This window comes from Cololabis saira, chromosome 21 (genome assembly GCF_033807715.1).
Source record: "Cololabis saira isolate AMF1-May2022 chromosome 21, fColSai1.1, whole genome shotgun sequence".
Taxonomy (NCBI): Eukaryota; Metazoa; Chordata; class Actinopteri; order Beloniformes; family Belonidae; genus Cololabis; species Cololabis saira.
The window spans coordinates 16,450,962-16,477,898 of record NC_084607.1 but is presented as its reverse complement, the minus strand read 5'-3'; the positions used below and the strand labels follow the sequence as shown (position 1 = coordinate 16,477,898).

Genomic DNA, 26,937 nt, shown 5'->3' with positions numbered 1-26,937 from the left:
TCATTTTAGTAAAAAAAATCTCATTACACTTAAAACAAGACTCATCACTGGAAAAAACAACAATTTTCACCTGTTTCGAGTAGATTTTCACTTGAAATAAGTAGAAAAATCTGCCAGTGGAAAAAGATTTTTTTGCTTGTAATGAGAAGATAAATCTTGCCCCACTGGCAGATTTTCCTACTTATTTCAAGTAAAAATTTACTTGAAACAGGTGAAAATTGTCAAATAAGTTATTTTTCTGGTGATGACTTTAAATGTTGAAATAGCAGTAAAACGACATTCATTGATGAAATGACATAAGGGATGGAAAGGGGGGATGGCAGTTTTACAGGGGGGATGATTTGGACCGTTTTTATTTCAGGGGGGGACGCCATCTCCCCTCATCCCCCCTCAACTCGAGTACTGGTTTTACTCCCTAAGCCCACTTCCTTTTCCCCCAAATGGTCCTTGTCGCTTGCCAGGCCGTCATTGTAAATAAGAATGTGTTCTTATGACCTGCCTGGCTAAATAAAGGCGAATGACTGAATGAATATCAAATAAAGCGATATAATAACAAAGTGTAATGCAATTCATGCCATGGGTAGTGTATTTTGAAGGATCAAATACTCAACATCCCATATTATCAATGTTACATCGTGCAAGAAATGATTGGCGTGGCAATCAAACTTTGAAAATCGACTGTGCGCCTGCGCAAAACCACAAAGTAGCATTTCTCGGCAGGTAGCAAGGATTGGCAGAACACCTGTGCTGGTGAACGCACGCAAACCGATGCTGTAGTTTTTTTTTTTTGGGGGGGGGGGGGGGGGGGTAGTTAGTAGTTTAACTAAAATAAAAACATTTGAATGAAGTCCAATATCCTAAGCTCAGATGCTTGTTCGACCCTTTCCCTTCTCACTTCCACCCCAGGATGAACCCTGCCGAAACCAGGACATCCTTTTTAATTAGAGCAAGGCTGCACCTGCGCGCAATGTTCCCACACTTTCCCCCATGAAACATCCTCGGTATGTTCGGCATCGTCGGTGGCTTGTTTTTTCCGCCTGGCTGCTCTCGGTTTAGCTGGGCTGCAGGTGAGACTTGGCTGCTTCTCAAGCCTCAATTATGGTTCCGCGTTGAATCGACGCAGAGGGTACGGCGTACCCTACGGCGTAGGGTACGCGGTAGAGTCTGCGTTGGTGATACGCGGGACCATAAATCAACCTTTAACGACGCTCAGTCATGAATCTGACGCTGCCTTGGGGGTATGAGTGTTGCTGCACATCTGAGACATCTCTTCCTTATCTGTGGGAGAGTTGTTTGTGTGCTCTGAGTCGCTGTATGTCACTAATGAAGTATTCAAAGAATCCCACAAGACTTGCTCGTGAACGTGCATGGCACAAAACTGAGATCAGAGGCCTGTGAGGCTGACAGACGGATGCTTTACATGCTCTCGGTTGTAGCTTACATAAGTGAATTGAAAGTCACAAGATAACCTGGAGGGTTAAAGACGGAAGAGAAGAGGAAGAGCTGCTGACATTTCTGCACGCAGAGTGAATCTGACATTGACCTGGACGGGATGGGGGGATTGTTTCAAGCTCTGGGGACTTTCTGAAGAGAAAACTGTGAAATTGATAATCTGTGAGAAGGGCAGAAGTCTGATTTACAGTCATGTGGGGGGAAAAAAGCACATTATTTCACTGTTTATGGATTTCTGCATCATGACATAATAGAAATCATTTGGTCCCATCTAGGTCTCATTATCAGGGAAATAAAACCTGTATGGAGCAGCAAGACACAGCACATAACATCTGATCTGACCGATTAGGTATTTGGCAAGAGTTGATACCAGGCTGCACGTAGGCCAACATATATCAATCATTTCCATCGTTCACTATTTCTCTGATGAATCGTTAAACAGTAACTTCTGTCTGAACTTACAGCAAAGGCGAGAGCATTTTACACATCTGGAGATGCAATCCAAAGCTAAAAGTTACTGAAAACACACTTATCAATGAAATTAATGACCAAAAAAAGAAGTGATTGGCCTTAATATAATCAAAATATACCGGTATTATGTAAAAATAACAAAAAGAAAGCCTGTATGTTTTTATCTTTAAAATTTGATGAATATTGGTTCTGTCTGCAGTCGGAGGGAGAACAGATAAGAAAAGAAATCAAGATAACATGACAGGGTGGTGTGTGCTGACTTCATTGCCATGTGGCCGAGCGCATCGCTCGTGGCCAGTCTTGTCTCCTACATGGTTGTTATCAAACAAAGCAGCGTTTGTCCACCCTTATCACGCCAAAACTAATTTTGTTGCGGCGAACAGCAACTGATGTCAAGGCAACGAGTTGGGCGTGGGCACTGCGAGTGTGAAACAGGACTTGCTTAAATGCAGCGCTTTCACCATTTACAATTCCTCGGGCTCTGCCAAATCATTAGTGTCATGTGATGAGCTTACATAATCTGTTACGACTCCTCTGATTGTTACTTGAAGTTGGAGCGAGTCCGCTGCGTAGCCTTGACCCCGCGTCTCTGCCAGGCCTTCCATTAAAGCCAAGGTCGTAGTTCAGAGGAATCCCGTTAGCGAAGGAGCTCTGCCCAGCCCCAGGGACCTAATGAAAACACATACCAGTCAAATTAGTCTGCCAGCCTGCAGTTAAGCTAACATAAATATGAGAAGTTCAACTGTGACCTGGGGAACGTGAAAACTTTCCACGGCAGTGGAACAAACAGGCCTTGTTACGACGGGAGTCCTTGTTTTTTTACAAGACCTGACCCCTGAATCAATATGCGGGTCCACTCCTATAAACTTTGATTGGCATTAAAGGGGGATTTGGTGACTTTAAATAGGAAGCACATGGGATTTATGTTTAGTTTCTGTGTTATTGTTGTTTTTTTAAAGCTACCGTGAATTATTTTCCTTGTAATTGCGACTTTGAGGCTGCAGAAAATGTTCCTGGTACATCAGTCACATTCCATCACATGTTTAATCACAAATGTACGAGTTAGCTGATGAATCAGACCGGATAAACGTTTAGCGTCCACCTCTTTTGGCTCCGTTTGGTCTCAGCCATCTCCTCAGTGCACTATCTGCTCCTGCGATGACTCAACAGCAACGTTTGTCAGCAGGTTTGTGCTGATCAGGGGGCGTATGGTGGGTTTTGGAAGCGGCTTTGTTGTAAAATAAATCTTTTTTTTCTTGGGTCACATGAAGCTGAAAACCACAGTAAGGATCTATATTCATAATAGCTGCCATTCTTTCAAGAAAAAAAGGCTTAAGACCCAGAGGAGGTAGAAGGTTGTGAAGCAGAGACCATTGAAACGTTCAAGTAAATATACTCGCGCCAGCTCTTTTATGACTAGCAGAGGTAAATCTATCAGAGACAGACAGCCTTTTGTCCACATGAACACGCTGTTTTTTCATGCCGCTGTTCTTTTTTTTGGCCATTAGTGTGTGAAGAGGGTGGTTCTTGTTAGGAGTTCGTGTTTTTTTTTCTTCCTATGACTCAGGGACAGTTTCTGTTAAATGCTTGGTCCTGAGGCTGCTAATATGCCGGTGCAGTTTATATCAAGATTTCCTAATGTGATAACATCCCACGCTTCGACACTTCATCAACATTTCTTATGAAATTAGTTTTCTCTGTTAATGTCTTAAAGAATACATCTACAGTTCTGCGAAACACAGAGTCCATATTAGCAATGATTGCTGGCTGTCTAGGTTCTCTGTGGGTCTTAGCAGTAAACTATTGTTTATGCAGCAAGAGAATCCCACTTAATGAATGGCTTCAGACTCAGAAGTGCCACTAGATAATCTCACCTGGATCTATAGGTGTTTCCAGTCTTCTCTGCTTGCTTATACAGGGATTTTAGCTCAGCTGTGTGTTGGGCAAATTTGCAATTTACATATAGCTGATGTCGGTTTCATGCCTCTGCACACTTAGGCACCAATTTGCATAGGTGTATTTTGGCATTCAGAGGGTTAGGAAAGCCTGTGAAGCATGATGTCATGTTCCATTTACATTATAAAACATTGGTGCACTTTTGTGTATCTAATCAGATCAGTCTGATGGGAGCAGCAAAGGTTTCACAGCTCTGAAAACTAAATAAAATAAAGCTCAAAGCGTTGTTTTTAGATGCTTCAAGCGCAGCAAACGTCTTCACCGCGTCGCTGTGTCTCCGCCACCGTTAGTCTTTCTGCTGGATTAACGGCCGCAGCTCTAATGAACAAATATCAGCTCTGTGGCCTATCTGGAGAATCAGTGGCTTCCCAAACGCTGATGTAACAAACCGTTCCCCTCAGGGCAGCAGGATGACGTGCGGAGCTGACGCTTGAGCGCTATTAAAAGATAAGTTCCTAATCCTTTCAGCAAAAGTCGAAACTCCAAAGGGGAGATAAATAGAAGAAAACAGTAATAGTAAGGCATCAAAATAGTTCCAGAGCTCATTGCAGGTTTTCGGCCCTGCTGAAAACCGGCATGTATGTATGATGCACTTTTCTCAAACAAAAACATCAGTGACATTTCCCTCCCTGGGTGCTGCTGCTGGGTACAGGAGGAAAACTCATTCACAGTCTTCTCAGTCATTCATTCATTCCTTTTCAGCTCTCGTTTCATCCTGATGACAGCAGGGGGGCTGGAGCCCATCCCAGCTGTCATCAGGCAAGAGGCAGGAGACACCCTGGACAGGTCTCCAGTCCATCACCGGGCCACACAGAAGGAAACGAGACAAACAGCCACCTCCCTTCAGTCACTCAACCAGTATTTTCTTTAACAATATGTAACTTTCTGTCGACCAGAAAACTGGTGAGGAAACGCACCCGCAGATTTCAGTGGAAAGTTTTAGCGTAAGTTTCTTTCTTTCTTTTTTCCCCTGGATGCAGCAGCTGAGGTCATCTTTGTGCACACTCTGCACCGTGTGGGTGGGTGCACACACAAAAACAGAGAAAACAGATTAAAAGGTGCACTCAGGTGGATGCAGAAGAAGAGTCGTTTGCCACATCCTGCCTGTCTTCCTGGAAATGTGGCGCCTCAGATCAGAGGAGTTCATAACTTTTGCATGTCTGCAGACACGGTTTGATTATCGAGTCGGTGGTTGCGGTAAAGATTTAATTTCCTTACACAGGAAAAAACAGAATAAAACCAAATCCAATGAAGTCCTGTTCTCACACTGCACCAGAGACATTAGATTATCCTTCTTAGTCTCGTTCCAAATGTTTGGAATTGCGGTAGCACGTTGCTGAGCTGACTCACTTGACTCAACACCTTGGAAATGTGCGATCAGACTCGGCAGACCAGCGACATGTCGTTGCAGCGCCCCGAACGCTGCTCTGAATGCGTGGGCATGAACAGATGCAGTCAAGCTTAAACATGGACAGACGCACAAGTCAGAGAAAGACCAACTTAGAAACTGAAAGGGCTTTCTCAGCTGTCGCTCGTGCCCTTCCATCCCCCCTTAACTGACACATCATTGTCTCATTAATCCAGCAAACAGAGACGTAAAGTCTTTCACAACTCAATTCGCTACTTCCCTTATTCACGCGATGTTGAGGAGATTTAAAGCAAATATTTGGGATTATAAACGGACGCCGTTTGGAACAGATGCAGTTAAATGGCCAACTGCACCCGCGGCCATCCGTCCGGAGCTAATCTGAACGGGCTGGATTGCAACAACAAATAACTGTTGTCTCAGTTGGAGCTTGATGACGTGTGAAAAGTAAAGCAGTAAAAAATGAGCGTTGGCAGTCTGACAAGATGGGAATTTGGATTTTCTCTCCTTTTCTTAGATTGTCAGATAAAAGAGTCAGTCAGGGCAGGAAGAATGTAAATAACAGAAATGTGGAGAGGGACTGGAGACGAGAGAAGCGAGCTGAGGAAACGGGGAAGTTGGCACCCGAGCAGGGGAGTTGGGACGAGTTGAAGATGCATATCAACGAACGAGGGGGCTGCTCTCCTTTCGTGCAGACAAGGATCACACCTCCAGACGAGAAAAAACAACCTGCGGTGAAGAGAGTATAAATGCACTAGATGATTGTCTTCAACGAAATCAGCAGCAGTCATTTGCTGACATTTCTGTGCTATTTGTTGTGGCCGACTCTTGTCGAGGGAATTCCCTGAATATCATTTAACGCGTTTGTCTCAGAAAAGGGAAATATTTCCCCAAACATCTATTGGAGATGAGAGAGAGATAATTATGTCATGTACTGTAGGAGGAGAAAAAAGAGCTTGGCATGTGAAAAGTACTTTATTATGGGCCCTACACTTTAAAGTAATCTTTTGTTTCTTTTTAGTTAAAACTTTTTATGTTAAAAAAGGATACATTTTGAGCGCCTGCCTCGGCATCACAATGGAGGACGCAGCTCAGCACCTCGTGTGACAGCAGGTAGACGAGGCCACCTGTCACCCGAACCGTGGCCGGGGTCAAAGATCAGCTTGGTCCTAATGATTACCTGCTGAAGCGTGCCGCTTGGGTCTGCTGTGTTTGTGTGCGTAGCCGTGGCAACAGCACAACAAGCTGAGTTTAACCCCTGAAGACCTTGTTAGAGGAGATAAAAACACAAAGAAAATTGCATTTCCACATTTCTTCTTTAATCAATTATTGAATAAAGATACAAATGTGAAGGTTTCCAAAAGTAGAAAAAAAAAAAAAAAGGTTTTATGACTTCAAATCAAATAAATTCCCTTTTTCTTTCCCCCCTTGCATGTAGAAAGTGTGTGTAGGAGGAGGAATATGCTTTAAACTACAGCCAAGAAAATCTTTAGAGGTTAGCCACTCAGCCTTTGATCCAGCAAATTGGGAAGAGCTTTGTAGTTTTGGTCCATGAGAATAGCAGCAATAAATGATGTGACAAACGGGAAAAAGTGCTCAATAAAATAATGATTGTTTTATAAGATGATAGCAGGACGTAAGCGAGCTCCTCGGCTAAATAGCTAGCGGGTTTGACTGAGTTACCCTGGATCTCTGTTGTTATTAATGATCCTCGTACCAGTTTACGCTGCACCACTGTGTGTGTGTGTGTGTGTGCGTGTGTGTGTGCGTGTGTGTGTGCGTGTGTGTGCGTGTGTGTGTGCGTGTGTGTGTGTGTGTGTGTGTTCGTTCTGCATATGTGTGATTTGGGCTCCTCGGGGCTTTCTTTATTTGATCCCATGTAACCAGCTGTGTCGCTGCCCTTCCAGAGAGTTGACGGGAGGAGGTCTGGGTCAAAGGTCAGGCTATGTGGTTAACCTTTTTCTTTTGCACAAATGTCCCACTTTTTGGTCACTTGTTCATTCATATTGTGCACAACTGCCTTGACATGGAAGACACAGCATCTTTGTGGCGGGTGGCGCTGTTGCGTTATAGCTGGAATCCTGGCTGGAGCGCTTCTGTGTGGAGTCATCAAGCATTTTTGTGGGTTTTCTTCAAATATTCTTTGTCTAAATCTCCAAAAACATGCACGTTAGGTCGACTGGTGATTGGAAGTCGTGTCTAGGACTGTTGCATGACTGTTTTCCACCTTCGCGGCCCTGTGACGGACTGGTGAATTGTCCAGGGTGTACTCCGCCTGTCGCTCAGTGACAGCTGGGATAAACTACCGCCTCCTTCCCCCAGTGACCCTAAAACGGGGTGAACAGGATACAAAAAAATGAATGAATGATCCATTGTTTTTATGCTTAAATGGATTTTTCAACAGGAAGTATTCGGTCATGCCTCAGTGGAAGCACGGGGAGGTAGATGATTAGGGTGACGTCCCTCTCCTCGTCCTCGACACCAATTGTATCAAATTTGATTCATTAGTGTCTCTACACCCTCTTCTTAGTCAACATGTTTCCATAAAAGCTTTTATAGACACTGAAAAGAATTTGTTTAAAACCCCAATAAACACTGCAAAGGCTAATAAATACATTTTAGGCGTGTTAAAGTATTTCACGGCTCAGGTTTCACAGGGTTAAATGAACAGCCACAGACCACTTAGTTTTACACAAGAAATGTCCTCAAAACATAATTTGGCTTCGTCTCAAGGACACAATATATGTCCAGTAACTTATTTAACTCTCCACTGGCTGCCTGTAACGGATTTGAGTCAATACATCATTTGAAACATACTGCTAATTCCTTAAAGGGGACCTATTATGTCATCTAATACCTATTTTAAACAGGCCTTGAATGTTTTAAAAACAAGCTTTTGATTGTTATTGCTAAATAAATTAGAAATTCAGCTTCTGAGCCATGTCTTTATCATCCCAGTCTCTAACATCATTATCTATGAGGGATTCTGAGTGGGCGGGGAGGCTATGATAATGAGGCTCTGTGCTGATTGGCTGCCTGACACGATGATGCGATACACCGCTACGAAAAAATGGCGGAAGCTCCGGCCGGCGGAGTTAGTAGTTGTTCCGGCCAGAGTTAGTTGTGTGCGTGGTTTCACGCATCCATCCATCCATCCATCCATCTATCCATACATGCAGTCATCTATCATCTATCCTTCCTTCCATCCATGCAGTCATCTATCATCCATTGTTCCATCCCTCCATCAGTCGTTCCATCCATCTATCTTTCAATCCTTCCTTCCTTCCTTCCTTACTTCCATCCATCCATGCAGCCATCTATCATCCATCCTTCCATCATTCAATTCATATATCCTTTCATCTATCATCCATCCATCCATCCATCCATCTATGCTTCCTTTCATCCATGCAGTCTCTCTGTCATCCATCCATCCATCATCTATCATCCCTCCATCCATCCATCCATCCATCCATCCATCCATCCATACACGTATTGAGAAAAACACAAAAAAACAATGGTAAAAGATTATTTTTTGCTTGTTTTTGTTCTCTGTGCCCATTATCCTTGAACCCAATGGAGCTCCCTGAAAGACTCCAGACTTGTGTGACTGTTTGTTTAAAACGGTTTAGCACTTACAGCTAATGTTGACAGCTACAAATTTCTACACCACTTCAACTTTGTGTGATGTGAATTTTCTCAGCTGATATCAGAAAAGTGGCCCACAGTTGTTGATGAATGTCTTCCTCTTAAGCCTGAATTATGGTTCCGCGTTAAATCAACGCAGAGCCTACGCCGTAGGCTCTACGTTGATTTAACGTAGAGCCTACGGCGTAGGGTACGCGGCGACGCGCACCCTACGGCGAAGGCTACGCCTTAGCCTGACGTGCATCTCCCAAAAATTGTAACTACGCGCCGCAGTGACGCAGACCGAGAGGGCTGTGATTGGTTTGCTTGGTAGCAACGCATTTCCGGTTCCGGTTCGTGAAGCAGGAGTGAACTTTCAGCGCTCTTTTCTTTGTGGGTGTGTTTCTTTTTTTTTTTTTTTTTTTTTGTTTGGGGGAGGGGTTGTTTTGGTTTTTTGCACAATAGTTGTCCTTATCTCTTTTGATTCACTGACCTAAAAAAAACAGAAGCTAAACAAAGTATCAACTAGCGCTCTCGGGGGGTACTGCACCGCTGCGAAATGGAGTGACGGAGAAGTCCAAAGGTTCATGACGGCGTCACAGTAACGGCGTATGCGCTGTGTTGGTGTAACGCAGAACCTTAATTCAGCCTTCAGGCCCCTAATTTCCAGTGAGGTGATTGCTTCATGGACACCATTTTCTTTAGTTTTTTTTCTCATTTTTTTACTTGCTGTGTGGGATTTTTCAGGTGTGTGAACGAACCAAAAATGGAAATATAAAATAGAAAGAGTTAAACCTTTTCTCTTTAAGTTCCAGCTGGTCCGCCGCACCAGCTTCAGACTGCTTTAACCCTGGTCAATCCCAGCATCCATACCCACACTCAGGGTGTGTCCCTACGTTTATGAGACACCCACCTCCTGACAGACCCTCCTCTAATTCAAAAGCCTGAAATCCCACAGATAAAGACATGGATTACTGCCATCTGTTGGGTTTCAGCATAATCTTCCCAATCAATTCTAAAAGGTTTATTTGTGGCATTTTAGGCTTATAATCTTTCCCCCTGTTTCATCTCATCCACTTTAAACAGAAGTTGTAGATTTCATCACTCAGCCACGAGTCTTTATCTTCATTCATAGCTTACTTTTTTGTCAAAGACAGGCCATCTTGTGTTAACAGACACTGAATTGCCCCTTTGTCTCTTCCCGTCGTCTATTGGGTGAAGTGTCTGCTGGAGAGGGGACCATTGTCGGTGTGGGTTGGGGATATTTGTCTCCGAGCTCCCGTTCGCCTCCCTGGCCATAACTCTGATCTCAGTGAGCGTGTTTCTCACACCCCTCACTCCAGCTGGAAGACAGGAAACAACTATGTCTGCGGCGGCGGGAATCAAATTGTCGTGTCTTGTGAGCGTTGCGATGGCGATGCGCAGGGACAACAAGAATGCAGCACCCAGATGTTGGATCTCAAGGAATCCCCCTACTGACGCATGGTCAGGACGGAGGAATTTGTTGCCACATCCGTGTTAAACAGAAGGCAACACTAAACACAAATCACTTTAGTCAAGGATTTCAAGAAAACATCCCCACAACCTTGTCTTTTGTTAGTTTGAAACAGGTAAACAGACGCCTAAAAGATGTATCACACGCTGATATTCCAAATTAAATAACTAAAATGAGTGTTTGACTTTACAGATTTAAATTTCAAATCATTTGAGCGATATTTGTAAGTGGCAGTTTTTTGATTACAACTCTACAATCTCAGTTTATCCCCCTTAAAGGAACACTTCAGAGTTAAGGAGTAGGATTGTTATTGTTTATCTGGAGAGATTGCTGTGTTTGAATAGCTGTCATTCTGTTTTATTATCTACTTGTGCTTCACGTACATGTTTTTATACTTCTGATTTAGTATGCCTGCTATTTTGGCCGCGTTTCCCTTGTAAAAGAGATTTCTAATCTCAATGGGACTTCCTAGTTACGGGTAAATAAATACATATTTGCCAGAAAGTGATGGATTGAAGACCACCTAAAACAACTTAACAATGGAATTTAATTGAACTGAATAATGTCTTATTAATTCCCAAAGGAACAACTTGAATTAAAATAACATAAGATTAAATACTGAAGCATTGTTAAAATATCCAGGGTTCATTGTGAATGCCATAATGTTGTGGTTGTCGCCTAGCAACAGCTGTGGTGATGACGTCACATGCAGCATTGGCTGGTAACAGCTGAACTCCCTCAGGAGACCGCATGGATGGAAAGTCCGAGCCAGCAGCTCAACATCTGGGGTGCAGAGGTGCTCCTTCACAGTTGCTGCCCATCTGCTGTAAACAGGGCTTGCAAGCACTCCTGACTCTGTACACGGGCATCATCCAAAACCCATGTCGAGGCATGCAGAACATGCTCCTGTGGCCGTGTCTCCAGTGGTGTCGCTGTTTCATATCGTCGCCACGGGTTCATCCATCCCTCCTCCCTCCTCTCAGGGACCTCACACACCTTTTTGCTGTCTGTTTTGCTCCTGCTTTACACCCTTGACCTCTTCAACTCATCTACATTTGAGTCATCCGTCTGATTTATTAGCTGGCCTTTGGAAAGATAAATAATGATACTTATAATCAACTCAAATATGTTATGAACTTTACATAAGGACCGATTGGTACTTTTCCAGTCAGTCTCAAATTCCAGTGCTAAGTGATGAGGCGGTTTCAGTTTACTGGAAGGGCAAGGAGGGCATGAACGCCACCTTTTTTCCTTTCAGACAGTCTAATCCTGTCACCATAATGAAATGAGCCGTAAACGAGGAGGGACTCTGAAGGTGACTGTGCAACAACTCGATGAACTGAAACTATGAGGAGCTGGAATGCTGTTGACAGCCAAACTGGCCCATCAGCTTAGATAAGTACCCATATAAGGCTGACGCTCCCTGGCGTTTTGGACATGCCCATCATTGGATTTCAGGGCTTGTCATTTCTTTTTATTTTCTTTTTACTTTTACTCAATTTCTCAGATGAGAGAAGTCATGGAAAAAACCCATCACATATATCCAGCAGCAGCTAATAATCATACGATGAGCCTTTTTTTCCCTCTTGTGTTACATTATCTGCTGCCTCCACAGAAGTTTGCTCTCCAAACCTAAATTACAGGCACAGAAATCCTGATAATATTGTTGCTAAGTGTGATGAATTGCCCACAAGTATCAGCCCCAGATAAAGTGGGAGCGATCTGCTGTGGACGGAGAACTTCAGCAGTTTATGGAGGATCGTGCAGCGAGGCACGTTTCCCAGACGTTCATTTTAACCTTTGCTCCACGAGAAGATTGAATTGCCATCCAGCACAAACAAGCATGAGAAAAGCACCGGCATGTCACTGTGAAATCCTTCTATCATAATGTACCTTAGCCTTTGACTCCTCCTGCAATCACTTTTAGTGACAGCCCATTACTAAAAGGGTGTGCATGAGAAATTATTCTCCATATTTGTAATAAAACCAGGAGATACATGACATAATAGGGCGAGATGTTTGATAATCACGTACTGCCATTTACAGTAAGCACAGCATACTTTAGGGATTCGGCTTCTGGTCTTGCCGTTTAGAGAAGGAAATGATGTTGGGAGGTGATAAGAGCCATATGTTATTTTGGGAGTCTTTTGTAACAACAATTTATAATGCTTTTAGTTTGAAAAAAAAAATCTATATATTATTTTTGCAGCCATAAGGGGGAAGGGGACTATTAGCCATCAGTTGAACATATTTTAAAGTAGCTGTTTTGAGCAGCGGCCCTTATATTTTCTAACAAATCATTGCGTTACTAATCATGGTGAAGTGGCTCTGCTCCGGAGGTTTATGCAGCTAAGCAATGCCAAATTTGTGTAGCTGTGATATAGGTGGTCTTTTTTGTATTTTCCTCAACTATAAATAATGTGTTGCATAAACTCTCAGGACAAAGAGTTCTGAATTTTCCTGCCTGGGGACGGATATCATAATTATGGATAGGTTTTATATATAGCGCTTTTCTAGGTACCCAAAGACGCTTCACAATGGTCGCATTATTCATTCACTCCATTCATTCTTGGGCATGGTAAACTACATATGTAGCCACAGCTGCCCTGGGGCAGATATAGGACTTTACTGATCAAAATAACTTGTAATTCTTTAAAAGCACTTGTTAAAGTAGTTGTCTCAAGCTCTACCAAGAGTTTCATTGGAATTCCAGATGGAATCTTGAGAATTCCTCTCTGTTATGTCTCCTTCAGCATTGAACTGCAAGCACACCGCTGCAGGAAACTGGGGGATCAACTCTGAGGTGGGATATCCAACTCTACATACATGTGAACTCTGCACTGCGGAAAGGAAGTGCCACTTCCTGGCTGCTCTAAACGCCGTATTCTGTCCTTTCAGCTATTATTTCATTAAAATGATTGGTATCCATCCATCCATCCATCCATCCATCCGCTCTTCTGGGTCGCGGGTGCAGCAGTCTTAGCAGAGATGCCCAGACTTCCCTCACCAGACACTTCCTCCAGCTCTTCCGAGGGTAGTCTGAGACGTTACCAGGCCAGCCGAAAGACATATGGTGCGTCCGAAATGCCATACTAAAAAGTATACTTAAATTCGGCCGTAGGGAGGGGGGGGGGGGTTGTTACCATGGTAACCTGTCACAGCAGCAGTAGCAGTAGCAGCGCTCCGCTCCGCTATTTCCCGTTCATTCTGGCCGAAACAAGATGACATTATATAATATTATTATATACGAATATTATAATATTAATATTATATAATATTATTATACTTAATATTATACATATGACATATACGTATCACTTAGCAACCAAACGCCGCTGCATTGCATTGTGGGAAGTTTCTGCTCAGCTAGTGTCCATCAATCCACACTAAAAAAATTCTCCGGAATGAGTAGAGCATACTATTGAGTACGTTCTAATGTTTCAGACGCACTAAAAAAACTTGCATACTCATTTTGCATACTCATTAGGGTGGAAGTATGTGATTTCGGACGCAGCTATAGCCTCTCCAGGGTGTCCTGGGTCTTCCCCGGGGTCTCCTCCCGATGGGACATGCCTGGAACACCTCCCTAGGGAGGAGGGACATGCCTGGAACACCTCCCTAGGGAGGACGGACATGCCTGGAACACCTCCCTAGGGAGGCGTCCAGGAGGATCCGGTACAGATGCCCAAGCCCCCTCAGCTGACTCCTCTCAATGTGAAAGACCAGCAGCTCCACTCCGAGCTGCTCCCGAGTGACTGGGCTTCTCACCCTCTCTCCAAGGGAGTGTTTCATCAAATAAACTGTACTTTTCTACTTTGGAAATGAAAACCTGGCTCTTTGTTGACGTCTCATTCGACTTGTTTACCCGCAATCTTCTTACACAGGTAACGTCATCAATCTACAAGTCGCAGTCAGTTCATGCTGTTTTTCTAGTGAACACTAGGTTCTTTGTGTCTGTGACTGATTTCTTGCCTATTTGGCTGATAGCATCAGATGATGCTGATGCTTTGGCATTGACATTGATGCTGAGATATCTAACTCCACAGCTATCAGCAAGAAGATTTTTTTCCTGGAGGGTTTCCCCAGAAGGGCAGCACTGTTGCCTCACAGCAAGAAGGTTCCCGGTTCGACTCCCCTGGCCCGGCGGGGGTCTTTCTGTGTGAAGTTTGCATGTTCTCCCTGTGCTTGCGTGGGTTACCCAGTCCAAAAACATGCGTAGTAGGTTAACTGATGATTCTAAATTGCCCGTAGGTGCGAGTGTGTCTGGTTGTCTGTGTGGCCCTGCGATGGACTGGCAACCTGTCCACGGGGAACCCCTTCCTCTCACCTGAAATTAGCTGCAATAGGCTCCAGTAGACCCCCGTGACCGGAGCGGGTATAGATAATGGATGGATGGATGGTTTCTGTGAACAAAGCTTATCCAAGAAGACGGCAGTAGCTACCTTTGCCCTAAACTGGGTAAACCAGAAGATGGCCTCTAGTAGTAACCAGTAGCTCTGGGATCAGCTAAAACCGCGGACCTCGCCAGTAAAGCTGTCCTCCAAATTGGCTTGGACCCTTTCTGATTGACTAATTTTGCCTGGACCGCTGAGCTCAGAGCCATGGGTCACTTCTGAGCTCACTTCAAAAGTAATCTCAGAACATCAGAAATGAGGATGGATGGGCCGATGCTAGTTTTAAACTGTGACAGTCTGGGACATACTGTTACTAATTGTTACAGCAGTGTTACAAAATGTCCAGATGCAATCTTTCAAACACATCAATTAGGGAACAAAATAAAAGTACCTGTGATGACAAACATTTGGCAGATTTGCGTGCCAATGGTTTGTAAAGCGAGCCGCCGCGGCACCAGAAACTGCTTAAGCAACCGTGCTATGAGATGGTTTCAGGTGCGTTAACGTCATTTTCAGCGGTCACAGTGATTTCTGTGCCAAATTCTCTGGGAATTGCTTTAATTGCAAGTTGTGCAACCTGATGAGGTAGGCTTATGAAATCATGCAACAATGCAGAACATGAATTAGTATACTATATGTCCATTTCAGTCTGAGGAATGTTTGTCTTAACCTCAGAGCGTTCAAAACACCTTGAGCGTGCAGTATATGTTTTGCAGAGACAGAGGAAGTGCGTTGGGTAGATGCATGCAAATACAGAAAGCAGCTTCAGGAAACAATAAGTCCCTCCAAATCTCAATGTGAAGATTAAGTAAGCGGCTTTACTTCTTCACATGGCTGACTGTGCCATCTGCATGATGCTACAAAACAGGAGAACATTATTTTAACATCATTAGTCTTCTTTTTCCTAGTTGCCTTTTTTAACAATGTGTTATGCCACTAAAACAACTCTACATGTCACTGGTGAAAATATAAACTTTATTTTTCAAAAACATGGTTTTTGCTCCAGATTTCTACCCTTTCTGTGTAGTCTATTATGTAGTTAAAACTACATTATGTGTATCATTAGATGGACATAAATAAAATATTATTACATTATATACATTATTTGAGTGCAAAATGGCTCAACTTTGGAACAGGAGAGATTGGAGCTACGTAAAATGTTTTATTAAATTAAAAGGTTTATTAAGCCACCAACGAGACTCAAAAATGTCATTACGCCTAGGTAATAGTTTAGATAGGGTCCCTTCAGACAAATGGAGGTCATTTAAACTGTGTAAAAATGTTTTAAAGCACTGTTTGTACATCAAATCTGCACACGTCAACTACCCATATTCCCAAAATACTTTCAATAGACACTTGGATATTTTTTCACAAGTACTGGTCCAGTAGAGGCTGTGAACTCCCCAACGTCACTCTTTACCATCTAAAAACAGCCTTATGTTATTTCACGATCAGACATCGGAGCTGTTTATGTTTAATCTTCATTTAAAGAGACTTTATCGGTCATTTAGCTATTTTTAAAAGCATGTGTCTGCGTTTTATCTTCATATGCACCTTGCTAAAACTTCACAAACTCCAACTTGAAAAAGAACTTCAAAGTTACAGCAAACAACACTTTCTTATGCCACCTACAAATCCCTTAAGCTAATGGCATTAAGAGAAAAGAGGAGGCTAAAGTTCTGCTAATAACATTAAAGAATAGAGTATTTCTGCATATGGCCTTTTAAAAAAAAAGTTAGATTCTTTTGCGAATAAGGTGTTTTTTTATATATATTAAACATGAAATACTTTTATGGCAGAGGAATATGCTCTATAATGTCCTCAAATGAGACGTTTCTCTTAGAAATGTCTTCAAAGACAAAAAAGTTGACTTTTACCACCGGCTGTAACTAAAATTGACAAAAGCCACAGCAGAAAGTGGAAGAAACAACTTGTTACCCAGAGACTGTATGCAGTTGGACCTGTGCAACACTTTTAAACCAAAAGGTCACCTTAGTTTTTGTTGACACGCATGTTTACTTCTATTTCACTTTTTTTTTCTCTCACACATTTATGTGAATCCACTCAAGGGCCAAAATAAAGAGAACACAACACCGTCAGGAAAAAAACAATGACAAACCAGAAGAAGTATGCTAGAAATGAAGATGGACAACATTTTTCTCTATTCAGCTGGGCGGAGGTATTTGTTGAGATAATAACACGGATTAGTTTTAAACTGTGAGAGTCTGGGATGTGCCGAGGTTGTACCGAGAGTGTTATAAAAGGTTCTGTGGAAATACGACCTTTCAAATGCGTCAATTAGAGAACACAGGAGGAAAAAAATGCAGGTGACGACAGACATTTAGCAGGTTTGCATGCCACAAGTGTGTAAAACTGGGCTCCGGGGCACCGAAAATGGAAGCTGTGAGCTAGTTTCAGGTGGGTTCCCATCATTTTCTGAAGTCACAGTGATTTCTGTGCCACATTTTCTCTGAGAATACTTTTGATAGCGAGGTTATGGAGTGTGATGGCGTAGGTGGGGTTTGCTGTACACAAAAGAAAATAATACCTTGCATACATCAGGATAGAACATCATTTCATAAACGCTGTCTCTCTTGACTGCAGAGCATGCAAATCACTTTACACGTATACTGTATCTGCTGCAGGGGGAGAGGAAGCCTGTTTGGTATGCACGTGAAAAAACAGGAAGGAGCTTCAGAACATGAGAGGGGGGTGCACGTGCGCGTTGAAAAATGCAAGTGAGAATGTACATGGCCTCAGAGAAAAGGTGTGCAGCAGCGCTGGCGGTCTTGGGAACGTGATGCACAGTGCTCCTGCCTCCACGCTTAGTTACATCAAAGCTTTGTGATGAAAAGGTTTGTCCAGGTAACTAGGTGGAGGATGAGGTGTGTCACTGGTTTCAGGGAAAGAATGCACATTAAATAGCATGACTAAGAATTCATCAAGAAAACGATAGATGCATCCGCCAACACAGGAGGAAAGTGGAAGCTGTAAGGCCATGACTTCTCTATCGCTGGCAGCACTTTTTGGGCAAAACCAGGCAGGCGCAAAACCATAATGGCTGACTCACTTATTATGTTTCCACATTCTTTACTTGAATTTAACCCCTCACAGGTGGGGTAACTGATGCATGGAGCATTTGGCATTCGCCATCTGCTGCACCTGGAGAAAACAAAGAACATACATCTCAAGAAGGTCTGACATTTTAACACAGTGACTAGCCTATATATCTGAGGGTTTAATGTAACGTTTTAAATCTCTAGCTGATTCACACTCATCAACAAGCCCGTGGTTGCACTGGCGTGCCAGTGCAACCACAGCCATGCTCTGTCTCCAACTTTCTCAGGCAGGTTAAGGGGATGTGGAGCCCAGGAACCCTCGCCGATCATATCTGACCCCACATTGTCAAAAGGTTCTCGTGTATCTGATCCAACAAGCTGGATCTTGTGATGGAACAAGCCTTCATCGCATAGTTCAGATACATTTCTGCATATCAACCAAACAAAATGCATCACAATAGTGCAGCTGCAAGATGCACGCAAGCACGGCACAACTGTCCTCTGGTGACTAAGACGACAAAAATCTTTGAGCCGGTCTAGTCCGGAACGCCGATAAAGAACCAGAGTGGAGGGAGAACAGGATGTCCCAAGCATAACAGCGAGAAAAAAAATGTCTCGAATAGTTGATTCAAGGCAGGGAAGTCATTTCCCATGACACAACCCCTGCAGTTTCCTGGAGCGCCGATGTTCTGTACACAGACCACTCATGTGGATCCCTAAGCTGTGAGGTCAAGCAGTGGCCCTCGGGGTCACGGCTGACGCAGGGCCTCATGTCTACCAGGGCTCCCTAACTCTCCCATTATCTCGTTACTCAAAAACACTTTGAAAATATGCATGTAAAAATATGACTTCCTCCCTTGACAGGACATGAGCGAATGCTGGCTCAGCCCTGGGAAGTGGGTCTCCTGCTGAAATTTGCATTTGCAGATTGTTACGGCATGTTTATTACAGACTGTAATATTACATCGATTTAGATTAAATTCTAAAAGATTTGTCTGCAACCGTTAAAACTGCCTTTAGCCTGCGTGTTCACATCCATTCACAGTTTCCACACATCCTCTCTTGTTTCAGCGCTGATGATTTTACCAGGACACGGTAAGCCCCGCCGCATCTACATTACACCGAGAACAGCACACTTAGCATTTCTCTGTCCGCTTCAGCGGCCCTTTATCGAAGTAAAACTACCGTGAGCTCAGTGGTTGTCAGAAGTGAGCGATTCATCAAAGCCACATCTCTCATCAGCTGGTACTTTCTAAGCAAGTATTTCAAGTAATAGCTCGGTGGTTTGGTTTTTATTATCCTGGACTTAAATTCTCAGAGGTGGGAATTCAGTCGATACATCACTGCCCCAGTCATCCTGTAGGGCCTGATGGGTTTTGCAGAGTAGGAGGTTCTATTTGACCACTTGTGCTTTGAAAATATCTGAATGTTGCTGCCTAACTTACGCTTTTGTTGTTTTGATTGGAGCTGTGAAGATGAAGCCCAAAAAGTTCAAGTGAAGGTCATCATTGACGCTGGGAACGAAACCCCTGCGTCAATAAGAGATCAATCATCATCAGCCATTTCGGCCTAATCCCTCTGGGAGGAGCTCGCCGCAGCGGATCTCACATGGATTTGGCCCAGTTTCATGCTGACAACATACCTAACATACATGTCAGAAAACATCTATAAAAGGCCTTTTATGTTCTGGAGAGATGGAACCAAATTAAACTCATATCAGAATAATGGAACACAAAAACATTGAGAAGGAAAAGAAGTCATGATACAAAACATGGCAGAGGCAGTGTTATGGAAAGTTTTAGTTTGTGCTCACGTTCAGCACAATAAACCAAGAAGACATTGATAGTGATCGTAAAGATGCCACGAAGGCATCTCAAGACTTTTTCGAAGGAATATCCTTCAATGGCCCGAGTCAGTTGCGTGACCTCAACCTTTGCTGCTTTTGGGCTCCAGACTTTATAGGCAGTCATTGATTACCAATACCATCCAAGGATTCAAAGTCTTGGATGGTACCTTTACAGTTACATCACTTTGTCCAAATGAGTTTAAACCCCTGAAAATGGAAGTATTTTGCTTTAAATGGCTGCATTCTTAAATGATATTTCTGTGATCCCTGTTAAGTCCAAGCAGTTTACACTTTGATCAGGATTATTAATTCAGATCCATTGTGGTAGTGTACGAAAGCAAATTCATAAACCCTCTGTTATTGCCTAAATACTTCTGGAAGCAATGGTGATTTTATATTAACAGGCAATTAAAACATGAGATACGCAGTAACTTTATGTGTTGCTATATAACAAAATAAAATCTGTAAAGTAAATACCACTCGTGATTGTACATTTGTAGTCCACAATCCATTTGAAATACGTGACATTTTGTGTTTCAGGGATGCTACACGATTGAATCACCATGTCAGAAACTATGCTGTTTCTGATGGTAAAAAACCCAACCTCAAACCTGGGAATTAACCTGCAGCCTTTCAAAATAAAGGACTGTCAGTTTCAGAAAGCCATTCAGCAGTTTGATTTGATCAGCTAATTCTACAGCGAAACCATTCACTTCAACCGAAATCTCACCAGTTAACGAGAGAGAGAGGAAAAAGGTCTAATCCGTTTGTTAGCAGGTATTGCATGACATTTAAAGTGCACCACATCCACCGCAACAGGTCCTCAGCTGTTTCACTTCTGCTCATTGCTCTCACATGGGACATCCTGTCAAGCACATCTGCGTCTGTTGCCGCTCTCGTAAGTGCACAGATCTGCTACTGTGTCTAGAGCACGTCCTCAGCACGTGTGTCCTGGTGTCCTGGTCCTTCACATGAATGGACTGACCCCGGAGAACTGTTTCCCTCCTGAAGCCTGCTGCATCAAAACCTCTAGTCTGTTTTCTGAGGCATGGCACCAACACGGTTCATCCCCCATGATGTTGGCCAGTTCAGCCAAACAAGGCATTTTAACGCGTTTTCCAGGCCGCAGTGGCGCTTCCAATAGACCTCTGCAGGCTCCCGGGGAGACTGTAGGTCGCACGCACGAGGAAGCTTCCCAACTGACTTGAACCATTCACCATAGACTTTACATTTCTGCCAGAACAGATTCAGACACAGCAGATGGATGAAGTTCAGCCTGTCGATTACATTCACTTTTTCTCAGCCATCGACTTTTTTAAAGCATTCTTCACACATTTCACACCTTCTTCAGTAAATGCAGTAAGCAGATATTTACTCAAGCTTTATGCATCTTGTAGTTTGAATATATCACCATGTATTTTCCCCAGTGGTCTCTCTAAATGTTTATGTTTATTAATTTGATGGATCAGAAAGTCAAAAGTATTTGGGTTTTGTTTGTTTGGTTTTTATCATCCTGTGTTCATGTTAATGAAGATGTGTCCTATATCTGCTCAAGTTTCCATCTTGAGATGTGGGTGCTACATTTCAAACAAAATAAACATTTAAGTCCCGTGGAAGCAACTTAAGGATCCGTGCTGCATTTACAGCACAGAAAACCTTGCAGTGGGGGTCAGTCGGTTCACAAGCTCGAACAATACTAAGGAGTTTATGTTTGTGAAAGGTCCAAGGCTGGCCGTTATCTGTCCTACAGACTCCGGGACAGCGGCCAAGCTGATGCCATCTGAGTGGGAGGAACGCAACAAAATGGCAGGAAATTCTTCTTGGTTTTTCTCCCATCAGCAGGAGAAATTCCTTTTAAATCGGGCAGATGAAATGTTCCACTGAAAAGCGAGTTTTTGTAACTGACCTAAAAACTCAGAACAACTCTGAGAGAGACCATTTTACATGATGATGAAAGAGTCCCGCAGAGCAAGATAGGAGAGGAAAGAGAGGGTATACGAGAGAATGTGTCAACACTGCTCCTTCCTAATGTCAGCAAAAAGATGAGCTTCGTCTTGAACCTGTTATCAGGTTGGTCACGGTGATGCAGTTCATTACAGACAGTAAACATCTGATCTGGTTGCACAAAAAAACAAGGAAACAATCTCGGGCCACACTGAAGCGTTGTTGCCACCAAGTGAAAATTAGTTTCAATGCACAAGAAATCTTCTCTTAATCACACTTTTATGTATTTGCTGCTAACAGCCGCATGATGGAAACGAACACTAGGTCTTTAACTAAGTTGAGTTTGAAATGTTCTACTTTAAAATTGCAAACTGTACTTTATCTGCAACTCGTGTAACTGAAATGTCTTAATCCTCAATAACTGTTACAGCTATTACGTCTCACGACTAAAAAGAGTTTCACTCCTCCTCCTTTTAAAGACGTGCATTCATTCATAACCTTGTGGACGTTATTAGACAATATGTGAGGAAAAATGTTAAATTATCTCCAAAATATGCATTACTGGGGGTTTGTTCACTGTCTTTTTGTCAATGAAGCCCTGGGAGACAGTGTGGATTCATGTGTGCACAATAGCTCGAGGTCCTGTACTGCCATCTGCTGTTCAATGAGAATCGGTGACAAGACGAAATGGACCAGAATTTCACTGACATTATTGTTTAAATTCCTGTTTTATTCAAGATACGGTGGGCGTTATACCTCAAAGATGTCATAACTTGTCTAATAATCACTTAAACTAGTATTTAGTATTACTCTCAGTATTACTGAGAGTTTTATCAAGCTGTAGATTCACTGTACTGTTTCTCACACGCTTTTAGAGAATCACAAAACAAAAGAGACTAACAAGGACGTGAGAAACTACGGAGGGGCTCCAGGTGGCTGATAAAAAGGCCGATGTTTAGGATTAAGTGGCCTTGTGAGGATCCAGGAAGCCCTTTTTCACATGCCTCGGTCCTGTTGTCCAGCTCATTCTGAGATCACCGCATCATTCGAGCTGCCAGCTTTTGAAGCAGGACATTTTTGAGGGACGCTCCATGGACAAGAAGGTGGTTCTGATCACAGGCTGCTCCTCTGGGATTGGTCTCAGCCTGGCCGTCCGGTTGGCCTCTGACCCCGACAAAACCTTCAAAGGTAACTACAGCTGAAATCCATCCTCTAATGTTCCGCCTCGTACTAACGAGGTGGATCGAGATGTTAAAGTTTTGCAATGAGTCATGAAATATGACAAAACTAGTAGGACACTGTATTTCTATATGTATTTATGATGCTGGACTAAACAAATAATCACAACTGGACATGGTAAAAAGAAAATCCTGTCAGAAAACGATCTACTTTTCTTTAAATGCATATGTGAGTTTTAATTTTACGCACACAAAGCACGTCCTTAAAGTGTTTTGTTGTGTTTAGTCTACGCCACGATGAGGAACCTCGCCAAGAAGGAGCGTCTGTTAGAGTGCGTCAAAGGCCTGCACAGGGACACCTTGGAAATACTCCAAATGGACGTGACCGACCGGCAGTCCATCCTGGATGCAAGAGACAAGGTTGTGGAGAACAGGGTGGACATTCTGGGTATGACCCCGCAGGGATGCGTTCAGGTTCACGTTCGGTCACGCGGGATGAAATCTGAGTGCGCTAACGGGCTTGTTTTCATGATGTGCAGTGTGTAACGCGGGTGTGGGTCTGATGGGCCCGCTGGAGGTGCAGAGTTTGGACTCAATAAGGCACATTGTGGACGTCAACCTCCTGGGGACGATCCAAACCATTCAGGTCTTCCTGTCGGGGATGAAAGCACGCGGTCAAGGCCGGATTCTGGTCACTGGCAGCACCGGTGGGCTTCATGGTGAGATTTTCTTTTTTTTTAATTTAAAAAATTTTTAGAGTTTTTTTTATAACCGTCTGCATAGCCACACATATCCACTGTTCCCACAGGTCTCCCGTTTAATGAGGTGTACTGTGCGAGTAAATTTGCAGTGGAGGGAGCGTGTGAGAGTTTGGCTGTCCTCCTTCAACACTTTAACATCCAGTGAGTTTTACCTTTTTAAAGGCTTTTTAGTAATATATTCGACCTTTTGGTAGAATATCATCGGTGACCCAATGTTTCGTCCTTCAGCGTGAGCCTCATCGAGTGCGGTCCTGTCAACACGGACTTCCTGGTGAACCTGAAGAAGGCAGAACTTGGGGACACGTCTCTGCAGCAGGTGGACACTCAAACGCTGAGTCTGTATGAGAAGTACCTGCAGCACTGCAGCTCAGTTTTCCAAAACGCAGCACAGGACACAGAAGATATCGTAAACGTAAGTGGTGTATTTGCAGCTTTGTTAATTAATGTTTCTATCTAGAATAGTATATAAATGATTTAAAATCTCACGATTCAGAGGAAATCTATCCGACCTGTTTAAAACAGAGAAAGTCGTGTTTATCCTTCATCACATGACCTTTGGTGTCCGGGGAGTGCAGGTTGTCCGTTTCTTCCTTGTTTTCAGCGGGTGATAGGTCACAGGAGAGGTTTGGCATTGTCTTACTCAAATATGCAATACCTTCCCTAAAACAGAAAAATGTGAATATATGTTTATTTGTTTGTTTGCTTGCATGATGCAACTTTTACTGGAACTCATGGAATTGCATCTGTTTTATTGGACTGCCCACAAGTTGTTTTCAGTCTCTTTTCTTTACGTAAATTAATCTGTGTCACAGTCTATTATTACTTGGTAGTGAACCATCTTCAGTGGTGGACAGTAACGGAGTAAATTTACTTGAGTACTGTACTTAAGTACATATCCAGAGGATTTGTACTTTACTTGAGTATTAGATTTCTTTGGTACTTATTACTCTTACTTGAATACATTTCCAAGACAAATATTTTTACTTTTACTCGAGTAAATTTCTAGGAAGGGTGAAAAGTACTCGTTACTTTCAGGTCTGCTCTTTTTTCTTCTGCAGGTTTTATATAACATTGTGGTTCTAAAAGCAGCACATCAGTGCAGCTGGTTTCAAAGAGTTAATTCTCAGAAACAATAGTTAAAAGATCCTTAAATTAATTTAGAAAAAATATAGTAATTTACTGATGTGGAAAATAAGAAATTTACTCTTACTCTTAGTTTTACTTAAAGTAAATTTAAAAGCATTTACTTTTGGATACTTAAGTACCTTTAAAAGCAAGTACTTTTCTACTCTTACTCGAGTAATATTTTGACTGAGCTACTTTTACTTGTAACGGAGTAAATTTTGACCAGTAGTATTTGTACTCTTACTCAAGTACTGGGGTCGAGTACTCTGTCCACCTCTGACCATCTAATACTTTTACTAGCTTTTTTTTTTTACGTGTATTCAGCATTATGTTAAGGGAAGTTTATATAAAATAAAACTGTAAAGCCCAACAAATGCATCGATTGCACATACTGACCCTACATCTGTCCTCTCTTGTATTTCTTTTCCTTCTGAAGGTATTTCTCGCTGCTATCCGGTCACCCAGCCCTGCATTCAGGTACTTCACCAACAGCGTGGCGCCACCGCTGACCAAACTGAAAGTCACAGAACCAGATGGAACGCGATACATCAGCGCTATGAGCAAGATCATTTTCTCAGAGGAGGATTAGTGAATTCGGACCTGCTTTTCTTTCAAACAAAACATCAGCTGCAGATGTGGGCGCTTATGTGCAAAATGTGAACACAGTCTTTTACTCTTCTAATTTTAGTTAAGTTGACCCACAGAGTTCGGTTTGACTCCATGGTCTATTTTTGAGTCACTTATCAGAGGTGGTGAAACGTTTGATAAGTACTACGTTCTGTGTTTTGACTGATACTGCAGGCTTTGCATTCCTCTTGTTCAACAATGGTCTTGCATATCTCCACTGGGATTACTGAGTTTACTGCATTGTTGAAGCTCAAATATTCTAAAAATGTTCTTACGTAATTTTTGTTTTACTATTTTAAGCACACAGAAACAATGTTCTCAGTTAAAAGCATGAAATGAAAATTATACAGTCCTCCATTAATGTTTTCTCTTTCTTACCCTAATAAAAGCTATGTTTTAACACAAACGAATGTTCTGTATGTTGCCTTGCTCTTCGGCTGCTTGCTTAAACACATGCCTTAAACTATATATATACTTCCACAAATAAACATTCGAAATAATAGACTTTTGATCCAAATGTTTTAAATGACCTGAAGAGATTTTAATAATTAGTTTAAGGCACAGTGATTGTCTAAAGTCTCTTAAAGGAAGATGAATCAACGTATTATAAGGATGTAAGGAGCATAGAACTTTGTCACATACTATAACATGAAACTTTAAGTCTAAACAGGTTCAGGATATTAAGACTTTTTTTTGTTTGTTTCATTCTTTATAAACATGAATATATATATATATATATATATATATAATCTTGTATAACCCACAACAGCAGTTCCTTGATTGTGTGAAGTATTGATATACATTTTTAAATGCTAGTAAGCCAAAGACACTGATATGATGAGGCCTGCTCGAGCCCTGGAGGAGTGGTGACTTCATGATACTAGTTTTGTGCAGTTGAGTGAAAGTGGTGAAAGTCCTGTGACAACAACTCAACACAAACAAGCAAAATAAAAATAAATCCAATAGAAATCATGACCGAAGATAACAGAAACAAGGGGTGACCTAGAATTTCTTCTTTTAACAGAACTCTTAACGAGGTTTAAAATCCAAAGGAAAAAAAGGGAGTGTAGTCTGAATAGCTGAGGGTTACAGAGATAGTATCGTCTCTCTGTAGCTGAATGACTGTATAAAGTTCAGGGATCAAAGACTGGAGCAGAGGAGAGCCAGCTGGAACGGTCCCCGTTCCCTTTGAAAGGCTACTCTCAGTTTAAGTAACAGCGTCTTCTCTTTCATGAGGCGGGTCATCCTGTCTGCACAACCATGTGTTGCGTTTCTGACCTGCATTTGATAGGATTCACTGAGGTTCTTTAATCCTGTCCTGATCAGGTGCCCTAATTCACCCCTGAATGGCCTGATCCCACGCCACCACTTGCGACTGTGTTACCGCACAGTCACTTAATAAAGCAGCACTTAAAGGCTGGTTAGCCTCTTACAGGCGTAACTAGATCAGTATAATGAGAGTTGAATAAAGGCTACTGTAAAATATATTAAAATTTTACTAAATCTAGTTTTCAATTAGGCTGAATTGTTTGTTTTTTCTGAGTCATTGTGTAAAAATGCTGTTTTGCATTACTGTTTGTTCTTCTCTGCTTCCTCTGGATCTGTTTTACGCAACAGCATGAAACTCCACTTGCACCTC

General features: G+C 42.5%; 1 protein-coding gene across 2 annotated transcripts; it reads left to right on the top strand.

The window, feature by feature from the left end:
* Window positions 1-958: 958 nt before the first annotated feature.
* hsd17b1 (hydroxysteroid (17-beta) dehydrogenase 1) lies at window positions 959-25,766 on the top strand. Of its 2 annotated transcripts, none has more exons than XM_061711630.1 (7): window positions 959-1,067; window positions 22,483-22,795; window positions 23,072-23,233; window positions 23,325-23,504; window positions 23,594-23,687; window positions 23,775-23,958; window positions 25,108-25,766. In XM_061711630.1, the coding sequence occupies exons 2-7, from the start codon at window positions 22,699-22,701 to the stop codon at window positions 25,258-25,260; spliced, it is 870 nt and encodes a 289-aa protein (XP_061567614.1). In that variant the 5' UTR covers window positions 959-1,067; window positions 22,483-22,698; the 3' UTR covers window positions 25,261-25,766. The 2 variants fall into 2 exon arrangements, with proteins under 2 accessions (XP_061567614.1, XP_061567615.1); XM_061711631.1 differs by lacking the exon at window positions 959-1,067 and adding an exon at window positions 20,904-21,022.
* Window positions 25,767-26,937: the final 1,171 nt, after the last annotated feature.